The sequence below is a fragment of the Ailuropoda melanoleuca genome, chromosome 17 (genome assembly GCF_002007445.2).
Source record: "Ailuropoda melanoleuca isolate Jingjing chromosome 17, ASM200744v2, whole genome shotgun sequence".
In the NCBI taxonomy this organism is placed as follows: Eukaryota; Metazoa; Chordata; class Mammalia; order Carnivora; family Ursidae; genus Ailuropoda; species Ailuropoda melanoleuca.
Genome location: NC_048234.1, coordinates 3815020 through 3834249, shown reverse-complemented (window position 1 = coordinate 3834249; position 19230 = coordinate 3815020). Strand labels below are relative to the sequence as shown.

Sequence of the window (19230 nt, the reverse complement as noted above, 5' to 3'; positions counted from 1 at the left end):
TCGAATAACTTGAATTCTTTTACCTTTAAATTTTCAAAATCTAGCAAAGTAATATATCTTCATTTTTTAAAACAAAAATGCTATTTTACTATACATTGTTTTGTATCCTGCTTTTTAACTTACCTATGTTATCATGAACTTCTTTTAACATCAAAATGTTCATGTATGATACCATTTTTAATAGCTATCTAGTGTTTTACTTAATGAATATACTATGTTTTTAAATAAATCCCTGTGTTTGGGCATTAAATAGTGTCCAGTTTTTCACTACTATGAACGTAACAGTCTGGGGTCCAATTGGGAAAAAGAGATTTGAACAGGGAAAATGTAATATTTTTTTTTTTTAAAGATTTTATTTATTTATGTGACAGAGAGACAGCCAGTGAGAGAGGGAACACAGCAGGGGGAGGGGGAGAGGAAGAAGCAGGCTCCCAGCGGAGGAGCCCGGTGGGACTCGATCCCGGAACGCCGGGATCACACCCTGAGCCGAAGGCAGACGCTTAACGACTGCGCTACCCAGGCGCCCCAAAAATGTAATATTTTTATTAACCATAGCAGGGGAAATAGAGGATCAAGGGATTGGCTAGCAGGAAGTAAGGAGACAGAAATAGCAGGTATAAGGTGCAATCACTAACTCTTGGGCTGAGATCGAGGACTCTAGGAAGCACCCCGCACTCCCAGGATTGAGATGCAGGAATTGCTGTGGTGCTGAGCTTGGGACTTTCTGGGAATCTGCCCTCTGGGGCGCCAGGGAATCCCATTGTCTGGGATGTGTGGAGCTGGAGGTATTCTGTTATAACAGGGCCCAAGGACGGGGCTGTCTGTGGGGAGTATTTGCTGGCCTCTGGGCACTGCTGGCCACCGTCCTCTGGAGGAGCTGTCGAGCGAGCAGGGAGGAGCCCAGAAGCTGGACACCATCCTTCTGCCACGTCTCTGCAGTCCTGCCCATTGATAGAGCTGACAAAGAAAAAAATACTTAAACGATCCAGATGCATTTTCACCGAACAATCAAAAAGGGTGACTTTGGGGCTGAGAGGCAATAATCTGATAACCAGCCCAGGAAACGTCTTGGGGAATATCCTTGTAAATACTTCAGTGCGTACTCTCTGAATGTTTTCTTAACATTTATACGCGTGGAATCGAGAGTTGAAAAATGGTAGGCTATATTTGCTCTGTAGAAGGGTTTGTTTCCCGTCCTTCCACGACAATGCTTAGGAGCTTTTCCTTCACATGTTAGTTAGCCCTGGGCATTAGCTTGCTAATGGATTGAAAAATCCTTACAAATACGATAATCCAAAAAAATCTCGTTGTTGTTTTTTTCCCTGATATTTTTAAAGGAGCAGTGCTGTCAAGGCTTTTATTTGTTTCTCCTTTGGTATTCTTTTGTGAATTTCATGTCTATATCCTTTGCCCATTTATAAAATTGGAATATTTTTCTTATTGATCTGCATATGCTCTTTATGTATTAAGCATCAGAAAGTTTAAATGTTGATATAATCAAATCTTAACGTTGTTTCATTTGTAATATTTAAACATGTTGCTTATCTGGCGATCATTTTAGTTTAAGGTATGAAGTAGTATTTAGTATTTTTTCTTTATTTTCTTTTTACTAACAACTGTTTTTTTCTCTTTTCTTGACCTGTTACTTTTACGGTATATTGAGTTGTATTATATGCCCGGGTATGGACTTCAAATTGTTTTCCTTTGGTTTTTAGTGGCCTCTTTGACTTTTTCTTTCAGAACAGGACGCAGGCCTGGATGCCCTGTCCTCTATCATAAGTCGCCAGAAACAGATGGGGAAGGAAATCGGGAATGAACTAGATGAACAAAATGGTAAGAATATGGCTGGGGGTGACCGCGTTTGCCATTCAGTGTAAATACCAAAGGCTTGAATATTTGTTAAATGATTTTAATACTATAAAACACATAAAGCAGTTTAGCATCGATGGATTATTACCGTTGAACACAGTGGAGAGTGGTTTGTGGCAGATTTGGGTTGTAGTTAACTGAATACTATGTAAAGAAATTCAATAAGAAATTTCTAGTCCTTTGTCGCTGCTTTAAAAAATACTTTGTTTTATGAGCGGCACGTCCCAGGAGCTTTTCCTTTATGTGATAATGGGATGAAATTGCTCAGAGCGCTGTACACTGATGTGTGGCTCTCCAGGCCGCGGGGACCCTGTGTCATCCACATACCCAGTGGAGCTGGCTCCTCTTCCCTCATAAGTTCCAGACTGCGGGGCAGAAAAGTGCTTGAAGATCTCTGTTCAGGACTTGATGTGACATATCTGGTTGGGGCAAGATTAATTTGCAAACCACAGCAGGATGGCTTGGGGAAACAGAGCTTTGTTGGGGGCCTACCTGAAAAGCTCCTGTGCTTGCGGCCCGTGGTGCTAGGGGACAGGGCCTGGTAGGAGCGCTGCGGCAGTCGGAGTGGAGAGGAAGAGAACAGAGGCAGGTGACTGATGGTACTTGTACTGTGGGGGGTGGGGGGCGTTATTGGTCTGTGAGTGGAGATCCCAAGTCCAGGTGGGACATGTCCACTTAGAGATGCCAGTGAGCCATCCGAGTGGCCGTGTTGAGTAGACGGTTGGAGGTTTGGTACCAGAGCTCGGTGAGAGCACAGGACCAACGAGACGGGATGTCAGAAGCTTCTGCATGGAGGTAACGTGTGAAAGCATAGGAACAGTGGGGTCGCCATCTATGTCATTGCATTTAATCGGTACATGGCATCACGAAGGCAACGCTAGCCCTGTTTGCTAGCAACAGAGCTCAGAGTGGCTGAGGGACTCTTAATGTCGCATCACTTATAAGTGACAGCATTGAAATTCCAGCACGGGTCATCTGATTCTTGTGACTGCTTTTTATACCACGCTGCCCTTCCTCTCTAAGGAAGACAACATAAGGAGAGAAAAGTAGAAGGTTCTAAGGTTTTGGCTCTGGTAGATAGTGCCATGGAGGCTCACGATTGCATGGCTTTCAAGAAAAATGACCACAGACATGTGAGCACGGCAGTCCTAGGAGTGGAAACTGTACAGAAAGTACTTCTTTTCTTGATCTCCACAAAGAATGAGTTCATTTCTTCCCCCAACACTACCGCATTTATCATAAATAAATAAATTCATCTATTTTATCATCTGTCGTAAATAAGTAGATTGCTAAAGCAAATGGAGAAACCCTCTATCTTTGTAATGCTAATGGTGGTTATTACTAGTTCAAGCACAGAGGGGAGGATACTTGAGTCCTTTTCCTGCTGATGCTAACATGAATGTGCTAATGTATATATTTGCGTATAATTCAGTGATTGGCCAGTTCCTTCCTGGAGAGAGTGTTAGGAAGAAATTAAGCTCTAGAGAAAAATCTGCTTATCATAGGTATAATTGTTCTTTAAAAAAAAAAAAAAGATTTATTTATTTTGGTGGGGAGGGGCAGAGAGGGAGAGGGAAAGAATCTTAAGCAGGTTCCTCTCGAGCTCCGAGGCCTACGCGGGGCTCGATTTCATGACCCTGAGATCACGACCTGAGCCAAAACCAAGAATCGGATGCCCAACCGATTGAGCCACCCAGGCGCCCCTAATTATTCTTTCTGTAAAGAAACATAGCCTATTTAGCGGTCAGACTAGAAAGCATTCTAGCCACCAAGATGGTGAAGCATGCCCATCTTGTGATGTGCCTCGGTAAGCCACTGTGTAGTCATGTCTGGGTAGGTGGCTAAGAACGGATGGTGCATTCTTTGGTGGGTGACTTGCTGACTTCCGGGTGAGATCACCATGCATCTTTCCCGCATAAGCAATCATGCTAGCGTGTCCTTGTCTTGTCTTCCCAGTAGTCTGATGGTTATCCTACTTTGCTGCCTGGTAGAATCACCACGGGGGGCTTTGAAAACCCCCAAAGCTCAGGCCATCCCAGTGTTTTAGATTTCTTTTATTGCCGTAACAAATTACCACAAACTTAGTGGATTAAAAACAGCACACACTTACCATCTTACAGTTCTGGAGGTCTGAAGTCTGACCCACATCTACTTGGGCTAAAAAAAAAAAGAAGCTAGGGTGTTGGCAGGGCTGCATTCCTGTCTGGAGGCTCCAGGGGAGAATTAATTTCCTTGCCTTTTCTAGCTTCTAGAGGCTTCCTCCATTCCTTGGTTCATGGCCCTCTCCTCCATCTTCAAAACCAACACCAGTGAACTGAGTCCTTCTAACATCACATCACCCTGACCTCTAACTTCTATCTCCCTTTTCTGCTTTTAAGGACCTTTGTGATTCCATTTGGCCCACCCAGATAATCTAGGATAATTTCCCCACTTTAAGGTCAGTTGGTTAGCAACCTTAATGCCTCTTGACTGTGTACTGTAACATATTTATAGCTTCTGGGGACTGGAATGTAGACACCTTCCAGGGGCCATTGCTTCACTCCCCACAGTACTTACACCAGTTAGACTAGAGTCTTCAGGGGTGGGGGCCAAGCATCTGCATCTTTCAGGCTTCCAGGATGGTTTCAATGTGCTGCTGAGTTTGAGAACCAGTGTCCCCATTGAATGTCAGTGCTCTCCGTTCACGTTGTCTCTCTTGTTGCCTGCATTGCGGCTATAGATCCCACGCACACGTGTGGAAGTACACTCAGAGTTACACAGACACACGCGTACCATCCTTATCACGGTTCCGATCTCATGTTTTACCCCCATCCTTTCCCCTTCTTCCTCCGTACCTCCCAGTCCTCAGCTCCATCCCAGCCCTGGATGCATACATGTGTACATAGGCAAACAGGAGGTATTTTTCCACTTAGTTGCCAAAGTAAGCTGGGTTTTCTCTGTGGTGGCCTCCCAGAGAGATTGCAGTTATGCTGGTGGTTTTCTAATGTGCACATTTGCTCCTCAGAAATAGGGCAGAGTCAGCCATTTTCCTTCATAGGGTGTGGGAGACTCTCTGAGGATAAAAAATTATATCCCTGCCAAGACTACAATCAGCCTTTATTCCTTTTGTCAAAATCAAAAAGGCCATTATAACTGTAGGTATTGAGAACAGGGTGGCAGCGCCATCTGGATTTTTATTGTGACCTGAGTATATAATGAGGAGCCAGGGACACTGGAATAGGAGACCACTTTTGTTGTAAATATCTCTATTTGATTTACTGACCTACTGAATTAGTCTTTTGGTTTTCATTAAATGAGAAAAACAATAGGCTAAGATAATGGCCATCTGGCTATTTTGGAATCACCTACCAAAGCCTTACTAACAAAATACATTGTACTTAGGACATAACCACAAAGCTGAGGAGCCAAATCATCGTCAATTTAGGGATTCAGGTTCAGTCTTCTCATAGATTTAAAGAGGGCCAGACCAACCCCAGTAACTGCCCTGTACATATGGGGATGACCAAGCCTAATGAGGAAAAGGATTAGCAGTTAAATGAAAATCCCAGTACTGGAGACCTAAACCTGGGTCTGGGGGCCTGGGGTGGGGGGACCGAGCCAAGGAGATCACCTTGTGGAAATACAGAGTTCGGTGCCCTTCAGTTCAAGCTGAAATGTATGGATGGCTGGGCACAAAGGGCTCATGTCAGGCTATGCAGATGCTGTTCCCAAATGGGGAGTCATGGCGCTGGTTTACCAAACAGTTCCTTAAAGTTCATGCTCAAGAGGACAGGGCCTCTCGAAAAGAACACTACCATAAGAAAATGGGATTGACACGACTAACGTAGTTGTTCCTAAGACCTCATTTTGGCATTGGCCAAACAAAGTCAGCACCAAGAAGGACCATAGAGGCATGGTTCTGATGGTAGAAATAGCACCAAGAACAGACCGCTCCACGAAGTTTTGCTAATGTGTGCCAGTCTGCATCATTCTTTTTGATGTTCAGATGTCTCAAATTTGGCCCAGTCCTTCTGATGCTTCTCTGTTAATCTTTGAACACTTCCTTGTTTTCTGAAAGAAACCAAAATGACAAAGGAGGGCATGTGCCTTCACAGTGTCAGTACTGAGATTGAGGAGACCAGTGTGTCCTTTCAAAGAGCTAGAAACTATGACTAATGTCCTTGAAGGACACAAGATGACCAAAGATTTCATATACACATCAGTGAATTGCCATTGTAAAGGTCTGTTAGAGCCCCTCGACTGAATTTTCATGTTGAGTATTTAGGAAAGTAATGTGGTAGACTGAATAACAGCCCCCACCCCCAAATACGCACGTCCTGATCCCTGGAATCTCTTATTGGCACCTTATATGGCAGAGGGGACTTTGCCGATGTGTTAGTAATAAATTAAGGATACTGAGACAGGGAGATCATCCTGAATTATGTGTTTGGGTCCCAAAATGTGATCACAAGCGTCCTTATAAAAGGGAGGCAGAGAGAGATTTGAGACAAAAGAAAGCAAGGTGGTGACTGAAAAGATGCTATTTTGCTGGCTTTGAAGATGGAGGTCCACAAGCCAAGGGATATGGGGAACACAGCTCTAGAAGTTGGAAAAGGCCAGAAAATGAATTCTACCTCACAGCCCCTGAAGGGACACTGTAACTTCAGTCCAATGAAACAGACTTTGGATTTCTGATCTCCAGGACTGTAAGGGAATGAGGGTGTGTATGTGTGTGTGTCGGGGGGTGGTGCCTATATGTCTATTTGACTGCTGGAAAACCTGGTGCATACTGTTGGGGAGGAAAAATTTTCCTCCGTCCTTCAAGATCCTTCCAGCTGGACTGGAAATCAAATTGACATGAGTTAGATTTACAGGAGAAAATCAAATTTAGTTTTGTACATACAGGGAATTCACACAGACATGAAATTTGAATGTGTGTTAAGCCCCTAAATTTGTGATAATTTGTTAGAACAGCAACAGGAAGCTAATGTAAGTAATAATGGTGTATTTTTATCAATTGTCAGTGGATTCTGCTTAACCACCCTTATGCTAAAAAATGTATTTCAAGTCTTCCAGGTGTCTGTAGCACCTCTTCTTGAAGAAACTTCCTCAAAGCAGGCTTCACAGAAGGATATTTGCATCGCTGGTGCCCCAGTCAGTCTCTACCCGAAGGCCTCTCAAACTGTTTATTTAGCACTTTGATAATAGAATTTAGTCTTGTATTAATGAAATAAATGGGTGGGCAGTTTGGTGAAGGAATCTTTTTGTGGCATATCCAGGATCAGAATTTCCCAAAGTGTGTTAGGCAAGGTGATTTTAGAAAATATGTTGAGAAACACTTTCCATTTTAATAGTTGCATATTTCAATGAAATAAAAATAACTCACATTTGAAACCTGTGATTTCACAGCAATATAAAATTTCCTTATTCAATTAAATCGTATAAGCAGAAAAATAAGCGTAATATGTACGTACCATAATAAGCATAATATTTATGTAATAATATATTATTATAGAAGCATAATAGTGAGTTGATATAAAGGAAAACATTAAGCATATACGGTGCAGGTGAAATATGAACACAGCAAAGAATTCTAAAGGTGGTGTTTGAAAAGCTGACATGTGGGAAACACCACTATAAGAAGACCCTTTTTGTTCAAGTCAGAGTTGCTATGGAGTACTTACGTGGTTTTCGGCCTCGTCCTGGGACGGCACTCTGTGATTTAATAAGTGCCCCCTTTCCACTTGGACTTTGCGGCGGTGAGATCACACATTAGACGAGCAGAGGGCTTGGAAGACCAGCTGGAGCGATGCCTCCCAGCCCTGCAAGCTTGTAGGTCTGTAAGGCAGTGGCCGTGGTAGGAGCAATGTTGTCGGGTGCTGCAGCCCCCAGAATCGAAATACAGCTGCCCTTTGAGGGAAGCAAGACACGCAGGAACCACTTTTTCTTTCAAGGAAATATAAAATGGCCAGAGGTGTAGGGAGTTCCTGTGACTGCTTGGCAGGTGGCGTGTGGAGCAGAGTGATACCTGATCCACCGCCCAGAGCTGTGTCCAGGAGAGCTGTGCCCAGACTTGGCGAGCATTTCCCTGTAGCATCAGGCACTTTCCTGGTCAAGCGGGCTTTTATGAATTGACGCGGGAACCTAAGCCCCCACCCCCAGATTTGGAATAGAGACACAGAAATGTCAGGTGGGGAGACGGTTTTCTCTAAGAGGCTGTGCTGATCCGGATTCGTTTCCTTTACTGGGAGTTCATTCAGTGGACTTGGCCGACTGCTAGGATTAGCGGAGCGGGCTCTCGCACCTGCACTTCATTCATAAAGAAGATTGTGAGTTACTTCATCTCTGAGATTCTGAGGGTGGGAAGGAGTTTGGGGTCATCCGTCCCCAGGCCCCCGACCCCCTGCCATCTTCCCATCTTTGTTAGAACGGCACTCAGTCATTTCTGACCTGTGCCCATCTGTGCTTTCCTCTGAGGTCTTCTGGGGTGGCAGGGGGTCCGGGGGTGGCACCGTGAATCGTCTTGATGCGCGGAATCCCCGGCAACAGCTCACCATTCTTCCATCCACATTTGTACATATGTTTGCACGTTGGAGATGAAATCAACTTTTTTTCTTCCTATTAGACCTAGTAAGGTCTTTGCCCTGAATCTAGATTAGTATTTTTCCTTCCCTAGTGTATCCTCCATTCGCTCAGTGAACACGGAGTGCCAATTATGTGCTAAGCTCTGTGTTGGAAGGCACGCATCCAGCTGTGGTGAAAGACACAGCTTCTGCCCTCCTGGAGCTTTTGTTCTCGTGTGGGAGGCAGAGGTCAGACAGATCGCTACACAGATCCCCAGGTGGAGACCATGGTGAGCAGCATACAGGATACTTGCTGAAACACCCAACAGGACAGCCTGGAAGAGTTTGAGGCTCAGGAAGGCCTTCCCTGAGGAAATGATATTGGTACTGAGATTTAATGGGAAGAGCATTTCAAACAGATGGAACAGCATATGCAAAGGCCCTGATGTGGAGAGGAACACAGCAAGGTTGAGAAATGTGCGTGAAGGCCAACGTCCCCAGAGCGCAGAGAGCCTTGGAAGATAAGAAGGGAGAGCAGGCCGAGGGAGGGCAGGAGCCGTGTAGGGGTGGCCATCGACCGCCTCTGTGCAGTGCCCTGAGCATCCGTCACGTGAGTGCTATCCATTGTGCAGAATTGCCTAGTTTCTTTCTTCATCAGTCCTGTCATCTTGTTTTTAACTCACTTAGACTCAGGGAGACAGGTCTATAAGTGTACGTATGTGCTTTCCGCATGTTCCACAGTAGTTAGCACGTCTAAACTGAGAGTGCTCGGCCACTTTTGGGGAGGAGACATGAGCACACTGGCAGCAGCATTTATTCATTTATCAAACCTGGTTCTTTATATCGTGAAAACCGACAGTAGCGCCTAAAAACCAAATCCTCCCCCCGTCACCCCCCCCTTTTTTTTTTTAACAGCGCTTACTGGCTGGCTGGGGGAGACGGACATTAAACAGGTACTCCCCCACGTTGGGGTATTTTCTCTCATCATGGTAAGAGCTGCCAGGGGAGGAGGCCCGCTGCCGTGGCAGAGCTGACACGGAGTTCCATGGCCAGATGGTGGCTGAGGTCTCGGAGATGGGCTGAAGTTGGCCAGTGAAGGGGTAGCGGGCAGTTGCTGCCTCCAGGGAGTGGCCGGACGTCCCATGTGAGGTCTTGGAGGCTGGAGAGAACCTTGCAAGTTTGAGAAATCCAAAGAAGGCTTTCATGGCCGGGGGAAGAGTGAGTCAGGAGGCGAGCGGACCGAGATGAGGCTGTGCAGGGCTCTGGAGCTGGAGCTGGGAAGGCTTCACAGTGTGAACACCTAGTAAGCCCTGAAAATTACAGAGGTTTTATATTTTCCTGGGAAGGACTCTGGTTTGTTTTAGCCACAATCAACAGTGCTAGTCAGGAAACAGTTATGTTAACAGTAATTTTGAACAGGTCTGTGGCTCCGGGCTCATTTATACCGTTTTCTTCTTTTCAAATACGCAAAAGCCTATACATCCTCCTTCAAATAGCACTTGGACGCACCACAAATACTGTGTTTGGTGCCTTTTCTTTTCTTTTCTTTTCTTTTCTTTTCTTTTCTTTTCTTTTCTTTTCTTTTCCTTTTCTTTTCTTTTCTTTTTTTTTAACCCCTGAGTACATTACATTTTATAAATTGCCATTGGTTTTTCTTTTTTAACTCCTTGTTTCTTAATCTCCAAACCTGTGTGTTTTTAAGCCATCTTTTTATTGTTGATTTTCTCATTGAGTTGCCTAGAGGCCAGAGAATAATAATCATAATTATTATTATTATACTGGTTCTTCTCTACTTGTTCGGATGTCCTCTGGGGCGTGGGAGCAGTCACAAGTAGTCACTGCTCCACGTGGGCCCGGGAAGATGCATCTTCCAGGCCGTGGAGACAGGGCTTTGGAGATGCTTTCTAGGGCAGCCTCACGAATACTCTTGTCCGCATCCTTTTTTTTTTTTTTTAAAGATTTTATTTATTTATGTGACAGGGACAGCCAGCGAGAGAGGGAACACAAGCAGGGGGAGTGGGAGAGGAAGAAGCAGGCGCCCAGCGGAGGAGCCTGATGTGGGACTCGATCCCGGAACGCCGGGATCACGCCCTGAGCCGAAGGCAGATGTTAATGACTGCGCCACCCAGGCGCCCCATCTTGTCCGCATCCTGACGTGACCTCCCACGTGTCCGCTTCCTCTGCCAGCTTCTGCAGGAGGCATGTGAAATCTGCTTCCGTGTTTGTGACTTTAGCAGTTTTTCCATGTGATTGGGTTTTGTTTTTTTTTTTTTATACCTTTCAAGGAACGGCTTTTAGGCACATATGTGCACAGGGTTATTTTATTTTGTTTTGGTGGCTGTATCTTTTTGTCACTAGGGAAAGATCTGCCTTTATGGCTAATGTGTTTGCCCTTCTGGGATCAATATCACTCCCTAGGCTTTCATTTGGTTAGTGTTTGCCTAATATAGCGATTCTCACACTTTGTGGTCTGAGGACCACTGTGAATTCTGCAAAATTGTTGAGACCTCCTGAGAGCTTTGGTTTACGTGGGTTATCTCTATCAATACTAACTGCATTTGAAACAAAAAGCAGGCATTTTATTTTATTTTATTTATTTTTTTGTGAAAAGCAGGCATTTTAAAAACATTTATGAGTTCTTTTAAGAAACAATAACACACCATTACGTGTTAACATAAATAACTTGATTTTAATGAACAGTAACCCCAAACATCAGCTTCAACGAGGAAATGCTTATGATATTTTTTTATCTTTCAGTGTTTGTCCATTGTAGGTCATTGGTGGGCATAGTTAATTGAGATCCCTGGCTGATGCAATAGCCACCATTTCAAATATAGGGTGATACTGTGTCAGAGATAAGAGAGCTCTCCAGGGACTTGTTCCTGCGATGAAATGCTCTGGCCCAGAAGCGACTGGTCAGCCTCTTTCACAGCTCATTGGTCAGAGCTAATCATGTGCCCCTACCCAGCTGTCCGGAGGTGTAATCCTACCAATATGTCTAGTTGGGTGATGGAGGGGACAGAAAGTACTGGTTGAACGGCACATAGGGGTATCATGGGAGCAGTATTTGGCAGTTAAGAGCCAAACTGCCTCTGATCCTTAACTAGCTGCATGACCTTGGGCAAGTAAGTTACTTCTTCTCGCCTAAGCTTCTCATCTGTAAAATGGGGTTTTAGTGCCTATTTCAGAGTGTTAGAATAGCGCCTCACACATTGTAACTGGTGTAAAAGTGTTTTCTGTTATTAACTGTGTTTGCTCACAGTACAGACTTCCAGGTCAAAATGGTAGGCTGAGCTGATGGGGGAGCCATCCCATCCCACTTCCTCTTCCAAACACATGGAAATGTAAGATGAAACATTTTTTTAAGTTGTTTTGTAATTCTTAGCTGACCTCAAAAGCAAGAAAGGGAGTCCTCCAGGTGTCAGAAAAGAAGGCAGTTACCTCTCTCGGTGAGTGGAACCAAAGACTCGTGGCCCTCAGAGCCAAACCAGATGTGTCCCTTGGGGATTTGTGCATAAACACCCGTGTGGGGATGGGAGTTGAGGCTGTGGGCCCTGTGCCCTGTGAGGGGCTGCAAGTGGGTCCTCTGTGTAAAGGCAGGAGCTGGGAAATGACACTTTTATGGGAAAGCTAATGTCCCCTACCCCCACCCAAGAATGAGATGCTCAGTTAGGCCACCCACCTCGGGCCACAGCCACCCTTATATTTTTAACATGCATACCTAAGTTTACATTTTTCTAAGAAAGCCTAAAGCAAATAAATATCTCAGAATAAATCAACTTTAGAATGCTTAAACTTTCCTTCAAACTCCTCATCTTTCATGCTGTTTTCAACGGAAGCCCCCCCCGCCCCGCTTTTTTCCCTACAGTCAGTATTTTATTCAGATTTACCAGCATAGTTTACCGGTTTCTGTTATAATTCTTGTACTCATTCTATTACTCCAGCTCTCCTGGTTGATTTTTTTTTTTTTGAGAACTATACTTTTAAAACACCAATACACTTTAAATGCTCGCAGTAGTTTTTTTTCCACAGAAGTATGTTTTGTTTGTTTGTTTTTAAAGAGAGAGAGAGAGAGAGAGAGGAAGGGCAGGGGCAGAGGGAGAGAGAAAGAATCTCTAGTCGGCTCCATGTCCTATGTGGAGCCCCCTGGGGGGCTCACTCTCATGACCCTGAGATCATGACCTGAGCCAAAACCAAGAATCAGACGTTTAACTGACTGAGCCACTCAGGTGCCCCCAAAAGTATGTTTTTAAGGTTGAAAATCTATTAAACCTTTGAGTGGTACTAGTTAGAACATAAAATTTCTCCTTTTGCTCTTCATGTTATATCTGTTTGCTCTGCGTGAGTTTTGGTTTATTCATCTCAGTCTTTGCCTTTTGTGCTGTTTTGGGCTGAACTGCGTCCCCTTCAAAATTCATGTGTGGAAGTCCTAACTCCCAGAACCTGGGAATGCGAACGTGTTTGGAACTCGTGTCTTTAAAGAGATGATTCAGCTGAAATGGAGTCATTAGGGGGGACCCTCATCCATTACGATCGATGTCCTTATATGAAGAGATGAGGACACAAACACATGCTGAGGGAAGACCATGTGAGGATGCAGGGAGAAGGGGGCCATCTGCAAAGCACAGAGAGACGGCCTCAGAAGAAAACGGCCCTGCCCACACCTTGATCTCCTGCAGAATTGTGAGAAAATAAGTTTCTGTTGTTTAAAACGCCCATTCTTGCTACTTTGTTGTGGCCACCCTAGCGGACCGATTACCGTGGCATGAAATTCTTTATTGACTTCATATTTATGAGTCAGAGACCTTTATCAGTGAGTATGGGTAGCTAACATAGGCTTTCTTCAGGTGTGTTTATTTACCTGAAAATCTTTCTTGAATGGGAGGATTGGCTGCGTACTGTGTTTCAATGGGCAGGGGGTACCAGTAGGCAGATGTGGTTAGGTAGAAGAGATTCAGGACCCTTCCCTGTAACCCTCATCTCAGAATTAACTAAGGTAAGGAGAACTTTAACCTTCAGGTGACATCTTTTATATATTTCATTTCTTTTTCCCCCTCTGTCTATTCTAGAGGCTCTTTGACTTGTTCACTAGCCTGGCCACCAACACCATGGGCACTCGCCAGGCAACTCTTCCCCTCTAGAGAGAGCTGTTCTGGGGGCTCCAGCTGGGACCTAATACTGCAGACTTTAGTCTACACAGTACAGGCCCAGGAGCCAACTGGCTCAGCTTTTCTGTAGACAGTTCTCCACTCAGATGCCCTGATTCCTGCCTGACAGCCACTTCTTTGTAGGCCATTTTTTGGCTCCCAATAGCCATTGACTCACTCCAAGCTTGGAGGCTCTCCAGAGTTCTATCAGGAAGAAAGGGCTCCTATCTGTGGTTCTGATGATGTATTTCAGGTTCCAATTTTGGTTGACTTGTCAATACAGTCCCAACTATCTTCTTTTTAGAAGAAAGCCTTTACAATGACTTATTCACTGATAGCGCTCTATGTTTTCAGCGCAACCATGGATTTATTCTTCCAGAAAATATTTTTACTGGCATTGCATTGTGCTTTTGGGAAGAAAGGGGGCAGCATGTATATTTACTCTACTGTCCTGAGCTCAGAGTCTCTTTTATAGTTTTTTATGAGGTCACAGTATCTATAGAAATTGTTTTGCTGAAACAGAGAGTGTTCTGGAAGCTTCAATTAAACACATTTTTAATAAGGTCTGTGAAAGTTGTTTTCTAGGGCTTCTGTGATTTGAGTGATACCTTCAAGTTATCACTGATGTGTTTATAGATATATTTTCGTAAAGCTACGACGATTAGATATATCGAAGAAGGTGATTATTTTCCATTCACTTATGGTATTAAACACTGGTAAATGTAAAATCAGTTCTTTATCAGAACATTCATTAAAAAGAAAAAAAAAGAGGATTAAGGCACCTGGGTGGCTTAGTTGGTTAAGCATCCAACTCTTGATTTCGGGTCAGGTCATGATCTCGGTGGTGAGATTTAGCCCCGTGTCCTCCTCTGCACTGAGCACGGAGTCTGCTGGAGATTCTCTCTCTCCCTCTCCCTCTGCCACTTCCTCCCCCTCCCTCTCTAAAAGAAAAAAAATCATTACTCATCTCCAGGGACTAGTTTATAGTAATGGGGTCTGGTGGGGGGGAGAGAGAGAGAGAATGACTTATCAAGAGCAAGTGTTGTTCCAGCCGTAACTGTCTGACACCAGCTGGGTGTCCAATAATTTCATTCAGTGTTGACACTATTTACCTGGAGATAATGTCACACTCCACAGGTTTAAGGGCTCAGTCCCACAACAGCCCTCGCCTTAGATCTCAGCCTCAAGTCCTGAGTGTCCTCAAGTACTTCTGCCCCACTGGCTGCAAACACAGAGTTCCCACGACACCCCTTTGGGATTCAGTAGTTTGCTGGCCCCATTCACAAAACTCAGGAAACGCTATACGCACGATCACAGTTTTGTTTTATAAAGGATACAACTCAGGAAAGCCAAATGGAGGAGGTACGGAGGGCAAGGTCTTGGAGTGGAGGTGCCCACAGAGCTTCCATGTGCCTTCTCCAGGCACATCACCCTCCTGGCACATCACCGTGTTCCCCGACCCAGAAGTTCCCCAAGCCCCATCGTTGGAGAGTTTTTATCGAGGCTTCGTTACATAGGTATGGTCGATGAAATCTTTGGTCACACAAGGAACCCAGATTCTTTGAACTTGCTGACTCTGCAAAAAAAGGATACCAGAGGCTCCCATGCGTGCTATTTATCAACCAGCTTTAACTCTGATGATGACCTGAGTCGGAATGACCTCGGGCCCCAAGCACTTATGTGCCCATCTGGTCTCGGGCCTCCTTTATCCCTTTCTTCTCGGCCCACATCTTGGTCTCCACTCTGGCCATGAAGCTAGTCTGGAAGGCCATCTAATGAGAGAGAGGCAAGGATTTTCCAAAGGAAGAATCTGTGGAAACAGATGTCAAGGAAAGGGGCATTTATCCTCCGGCCGTAGGATCGCCGGCATAGGTGATTCATCAGGCTTCCTCCCTCCCCGGGCTTCACCACAGTTCCTGTTTGACTTCCAAGAGGGAGGCTGTGAGGCCAACTGAGCTGGAGCTGAGGCAGCTGAGCTGGAGGATGGATGAGAGAAAAGCAAGCCAAAACGAGAGACCAAAGAGAATCTCAGAAGAAAGGCCAAAGCAATCACAGATGGAAAGAGGTCACCCTGGAAACTCTCCCATCCTCCCACATGGGCCCAATGATAATACTGTTCCCCTTCCTTGGTGGCTTGGCAGGAAGGGGAAACCTGGAGCTCTCCTTGGAGGCTATGGTGGGGGTCCCCAGGACCACTCCAGAACCAGCGATTTGCTGGAAGGACTCAGCATATATGTGCCTACTCACTAATGTTTGTTTGTAACCCTCAAATCAGTAGTCACGTTGCTTTTGCAATTACTCACAGACATGTGTGAAGAGGTGAAGACTTGGAGTCATCCATTGCACACCTTCTCGGCCAAGGGCAAATGAGGCTATGCTCTGCCTTTTTATTTTTGCTCTTACACAGAGATGAGCAGAGGATGGAGAACCCAGCTCTGGGGCCAAGTGGACGGGGTTGGAACCTCAAGTCTGAGCTGCATTCGGTGGGAGGGGCATCAGGGAAGTCATTTAACTCTTCTGAACTTTTTGTTTTGATTTGTTTTGTTTTTGAAAAATAAAATAGAATCTACCAGGATGAGTTTTTTTTAGGATTTAAGATATAATCTTTGTGAGATTAGACACACACATAGAGGTTTCCCTCCCTATCCTACAGTAGAGCATTCCTGTGAAATCTTTCATAAGCCCAGATGGCATAAAGCAAAGAAGCAATTATCATTAATTTACATGGAAAAATTTTGAGCATTCCCACACCCAAAAAATAACCTCTCTCAGGCTTTTCTGATATCTTAAGACACATCTTGCTAACAGATGCACAAAATAAATCAAGATAAAGCCCAGATGGTCACCGACACAGGTCAGAAGTATGGCAGCTTGATGCTGAGATGCTGAGTGTAGTGACTGGGGAAGGAACATGGCGGCATCCCTCGCGATACTTGGGGTGTGTGCTCCTTCTGTAATAGGTCACTGCAAAACAAACGCTGAGTGCTGTTTTTGCTTTTTTGGTAAAAGGGGGAAAATCTTCTTTCGATTTCTTTTGGTTAGCAAAAACAGGTCCTAATGTAGTAGGCCTTTTGTAAAGGTGGAATGGCATACTGCGAACTTTGGGAAAGTGGGGGATGTTTGTATAATGTACACGCGCACACATTTCCTTTAGGAACAGTGCTTCAGTATTTGCTAATTCAGCGTTCTTGATGACTTATAAGACTACCACGAGTAACGAATTGAGTCTGATTATGCTCACAGTTATGATTTATTACAGTGAAAAAATACAAAACAAGGGAGAGCAGGCGTGAGCTTCTAATGGGCCCCGTGCAGTGACGTCACCCACCTTGAACAGCCCAACAATGAGTTGTGACAGCACCTGTGAAGTGTTGCCAACCAGAAAGCTCATTAGAAACTCAGGGCCCAGGGTATTTTGAGGGTGTTGGTCACAAAGGCCCTCTCTGCCTGGCATGGTCCCCACTTTCAGCCTCCCAGAAGGAAAGCAGGTGTTCCGCATAAACTGTATTATTTATATAGTTTAGGAACGGTGATGACCACTCTTATCAGTTAATGGTGGGAACCTTCTGAAAATCCAACTTCCCAAACGCTAGCCAAGAGCCAATTTTGTAAGTAGGCCTTCCTGAGAAAAGCACTTAGGCCTGCTGTGCCTACTCTTTTTTTTTTTTTCTTTCTTATTTTTTTGCAGAGAGGCCTACACCAAGTACGATTTATTTATCACACTTGGGTCTGTCTGTGATCGGAGGGTTTGTGGAAGAGTGAGGGAGGTGGGCGTGTGTTCTTGAGAAGGCAGGGGCAGAGAAAGAAGGTGCAGGCTACTGAAGACAAACGGGAGCCCTTCCCAGTGTCTTCTGGAATAGTGGGGGCTCAGTTCCATCCCTGGCGGCCTTCCGCTGAGTCCGGCGTCGTCTTCAGGAGTGTCAGAGAATGGGCTGTCCTCAGTGGAAGTTGTTGAGCCTCTAGGGTGGGGAAAGGGATGGAAGAACTTTGTTAACAAAACCAAAGCCAGCAGGAAGGAAGTGGTCTGATTAGAACCAAGTGCCCAGGCGGGGAAAGACAGCATAAGAGAGGAACGGAAGGGCTGAGCAGCAGTTTGAATTGACTTAGAATCCATAAAGGAGCTTGAGCAGGAAGGTGGTGCGGTCTTGACCGTTTATTTTGGGGAGAGACATGATGTTCCCTTTCCATAAGGACAGTCCTGCCAGGAGAGGGAAATCTTGGAGAAAACATTTCAAGTGCACTGATAAAGACCTTTAATTGTATTTCTATTATTACTAAAATTGTTATTGCCGTTTTAAGCGGTAGTGTAGGAACTGGATTGATACCAAAGATAAAATCGTTCTGTCAGCCAATTTGGTTAGTGTGAAATCCATAAACACAGGTTAGTTGTATTAAAGAATTAACAGCTAATTGTTTAGAGTATGTTTATAACCATCCTTTGGAACATACGGAGTAGGTGTACCTACGAATAAGGGAACTTAAGGAGATCCCGGTGTATGGCTGCACCCCTTGGGGTCGTTTGGGTAAGATAATTTGAGGCTCTGTATATAGAAGTGACCCTTTGCGGGTTGGGGGGTGCCTGGGTGGCTCCGTCAGTTGAGTGTCCCACTCTTGGTTTCGGCTTAGGTCATGATCTCAGGGTTGTGCGATTGAGCCCTGCTTTAGGCTCCACGCTGAGCGTGGAGTCTGCTTGAGATTCTCTCTCTCCATGTCCCTCTGCCCCTCCCCCTGCTCACAGTCTCCATCTAAAAGAAAGGAAACGGAAGTGACCCTTAGGATTCACTCCTAACTGATGTTGGATTTGTGCTACTGCACTCATTCCGAGCTTGGCCAGTCTCCAGGCATGGAAGTATGGTGAGTACTCACTATTTTCAGTCAAGGAGCCTAAGAGTAGCCATTTTTGTTTCGCTTTGTTTTCGAAATAATACTTTCTCTCGTACTTGTTTTTCCCAGAAATGGGTAGAGGATCTAGAAAGAAGTCAGTCGTTGGCGTTCTATGGGAGATGTGTTTCTGGTGGGCTCATGAGGGATCGGGCTGGAAGTAGTGGTTTGGGGTGTAAATTAGTGAGTTTTTCATCTTCTGTGTACTTATGTACATGGAACCTAACACTGCTCTAGTCAGGCCTCAGTTTCCCGTGTGAGGGAAGAGGGAAAGACACGGAGTGCATGCATGTGTGTGTGTCTGAGAGACCGAGAGAGGAGAGGCGGACAGGTGGGGGTTTACGCTTGGATTTGGAGTGGAATATGTCTGATAGTCTAGGAGTGCACAGTACATCAAAGTACTGGGTCCCATACTACTCTCCTTCCTCCAAGGGCGTTTGTGGCCTGACCGGGTAACTCCAAGCTTGCCTCCCTAAGAGTTCTGTTGTGCTCCTTCATCTGATTGGAATAATGCAAAAGACCAACCCAGGCCGACTGCCTCGTCCTTTTCTAGGCTGACTCCTGAAGCTCTGTGGAGTATGGGTCGCACAGAGGATCACGAGTGCCAAGAGAAGTAGGAAAACTCTGTTTCAGCCCCCTTGCTTAACTTGTGCTGCTTAGCCTTGAAAATCAAACGTCCTTTTCTTATCCAGAAAGGCATCGAGTCACACGTTGGGTTCTCTTGGGGGAAGACTCAGGAGGGTGTTTTAATTTTTTCGAAGTTTTATTTATTGATGTTTTGCTCTTTCTGC

The 19230-nt window shown here is 45.0% G+C and overlaps 1 protein-coding gene across 8 annotated transcripts in view; it reads left to right on the top strand.

The window, feature by feature from the left end:
* The window catches only part of STX8 (syntaxin 8), a 251809-nt gene that overhangs the window by 58474 nt on the left and 174105 nt on the right, over nucleotides 1-19230 (top strand). For 7 of the 8 annotated variants that reach the window (XR_004621730.1, XM_002921144.4, XM_034647060.1 and 4 more), the window contains exon 6: nucleotides 1741-1833. Coding sequence is in view for 7 of the 8 variants with exons in the window: in XM_002921144.4 (XP_002921190.1) it covers nucleotides 1741-1833 (93 nt within the window). In the remaining variant the exon portion in view is untranslated. Of the gene's footprint in view, nucleotides 1-1740; nucleotides 1834-10391; nucleotides 19227-19230 lie in introns of those variants that run through there. The other variant, XM_034647061.1, reaches the window with a different exon arrangement.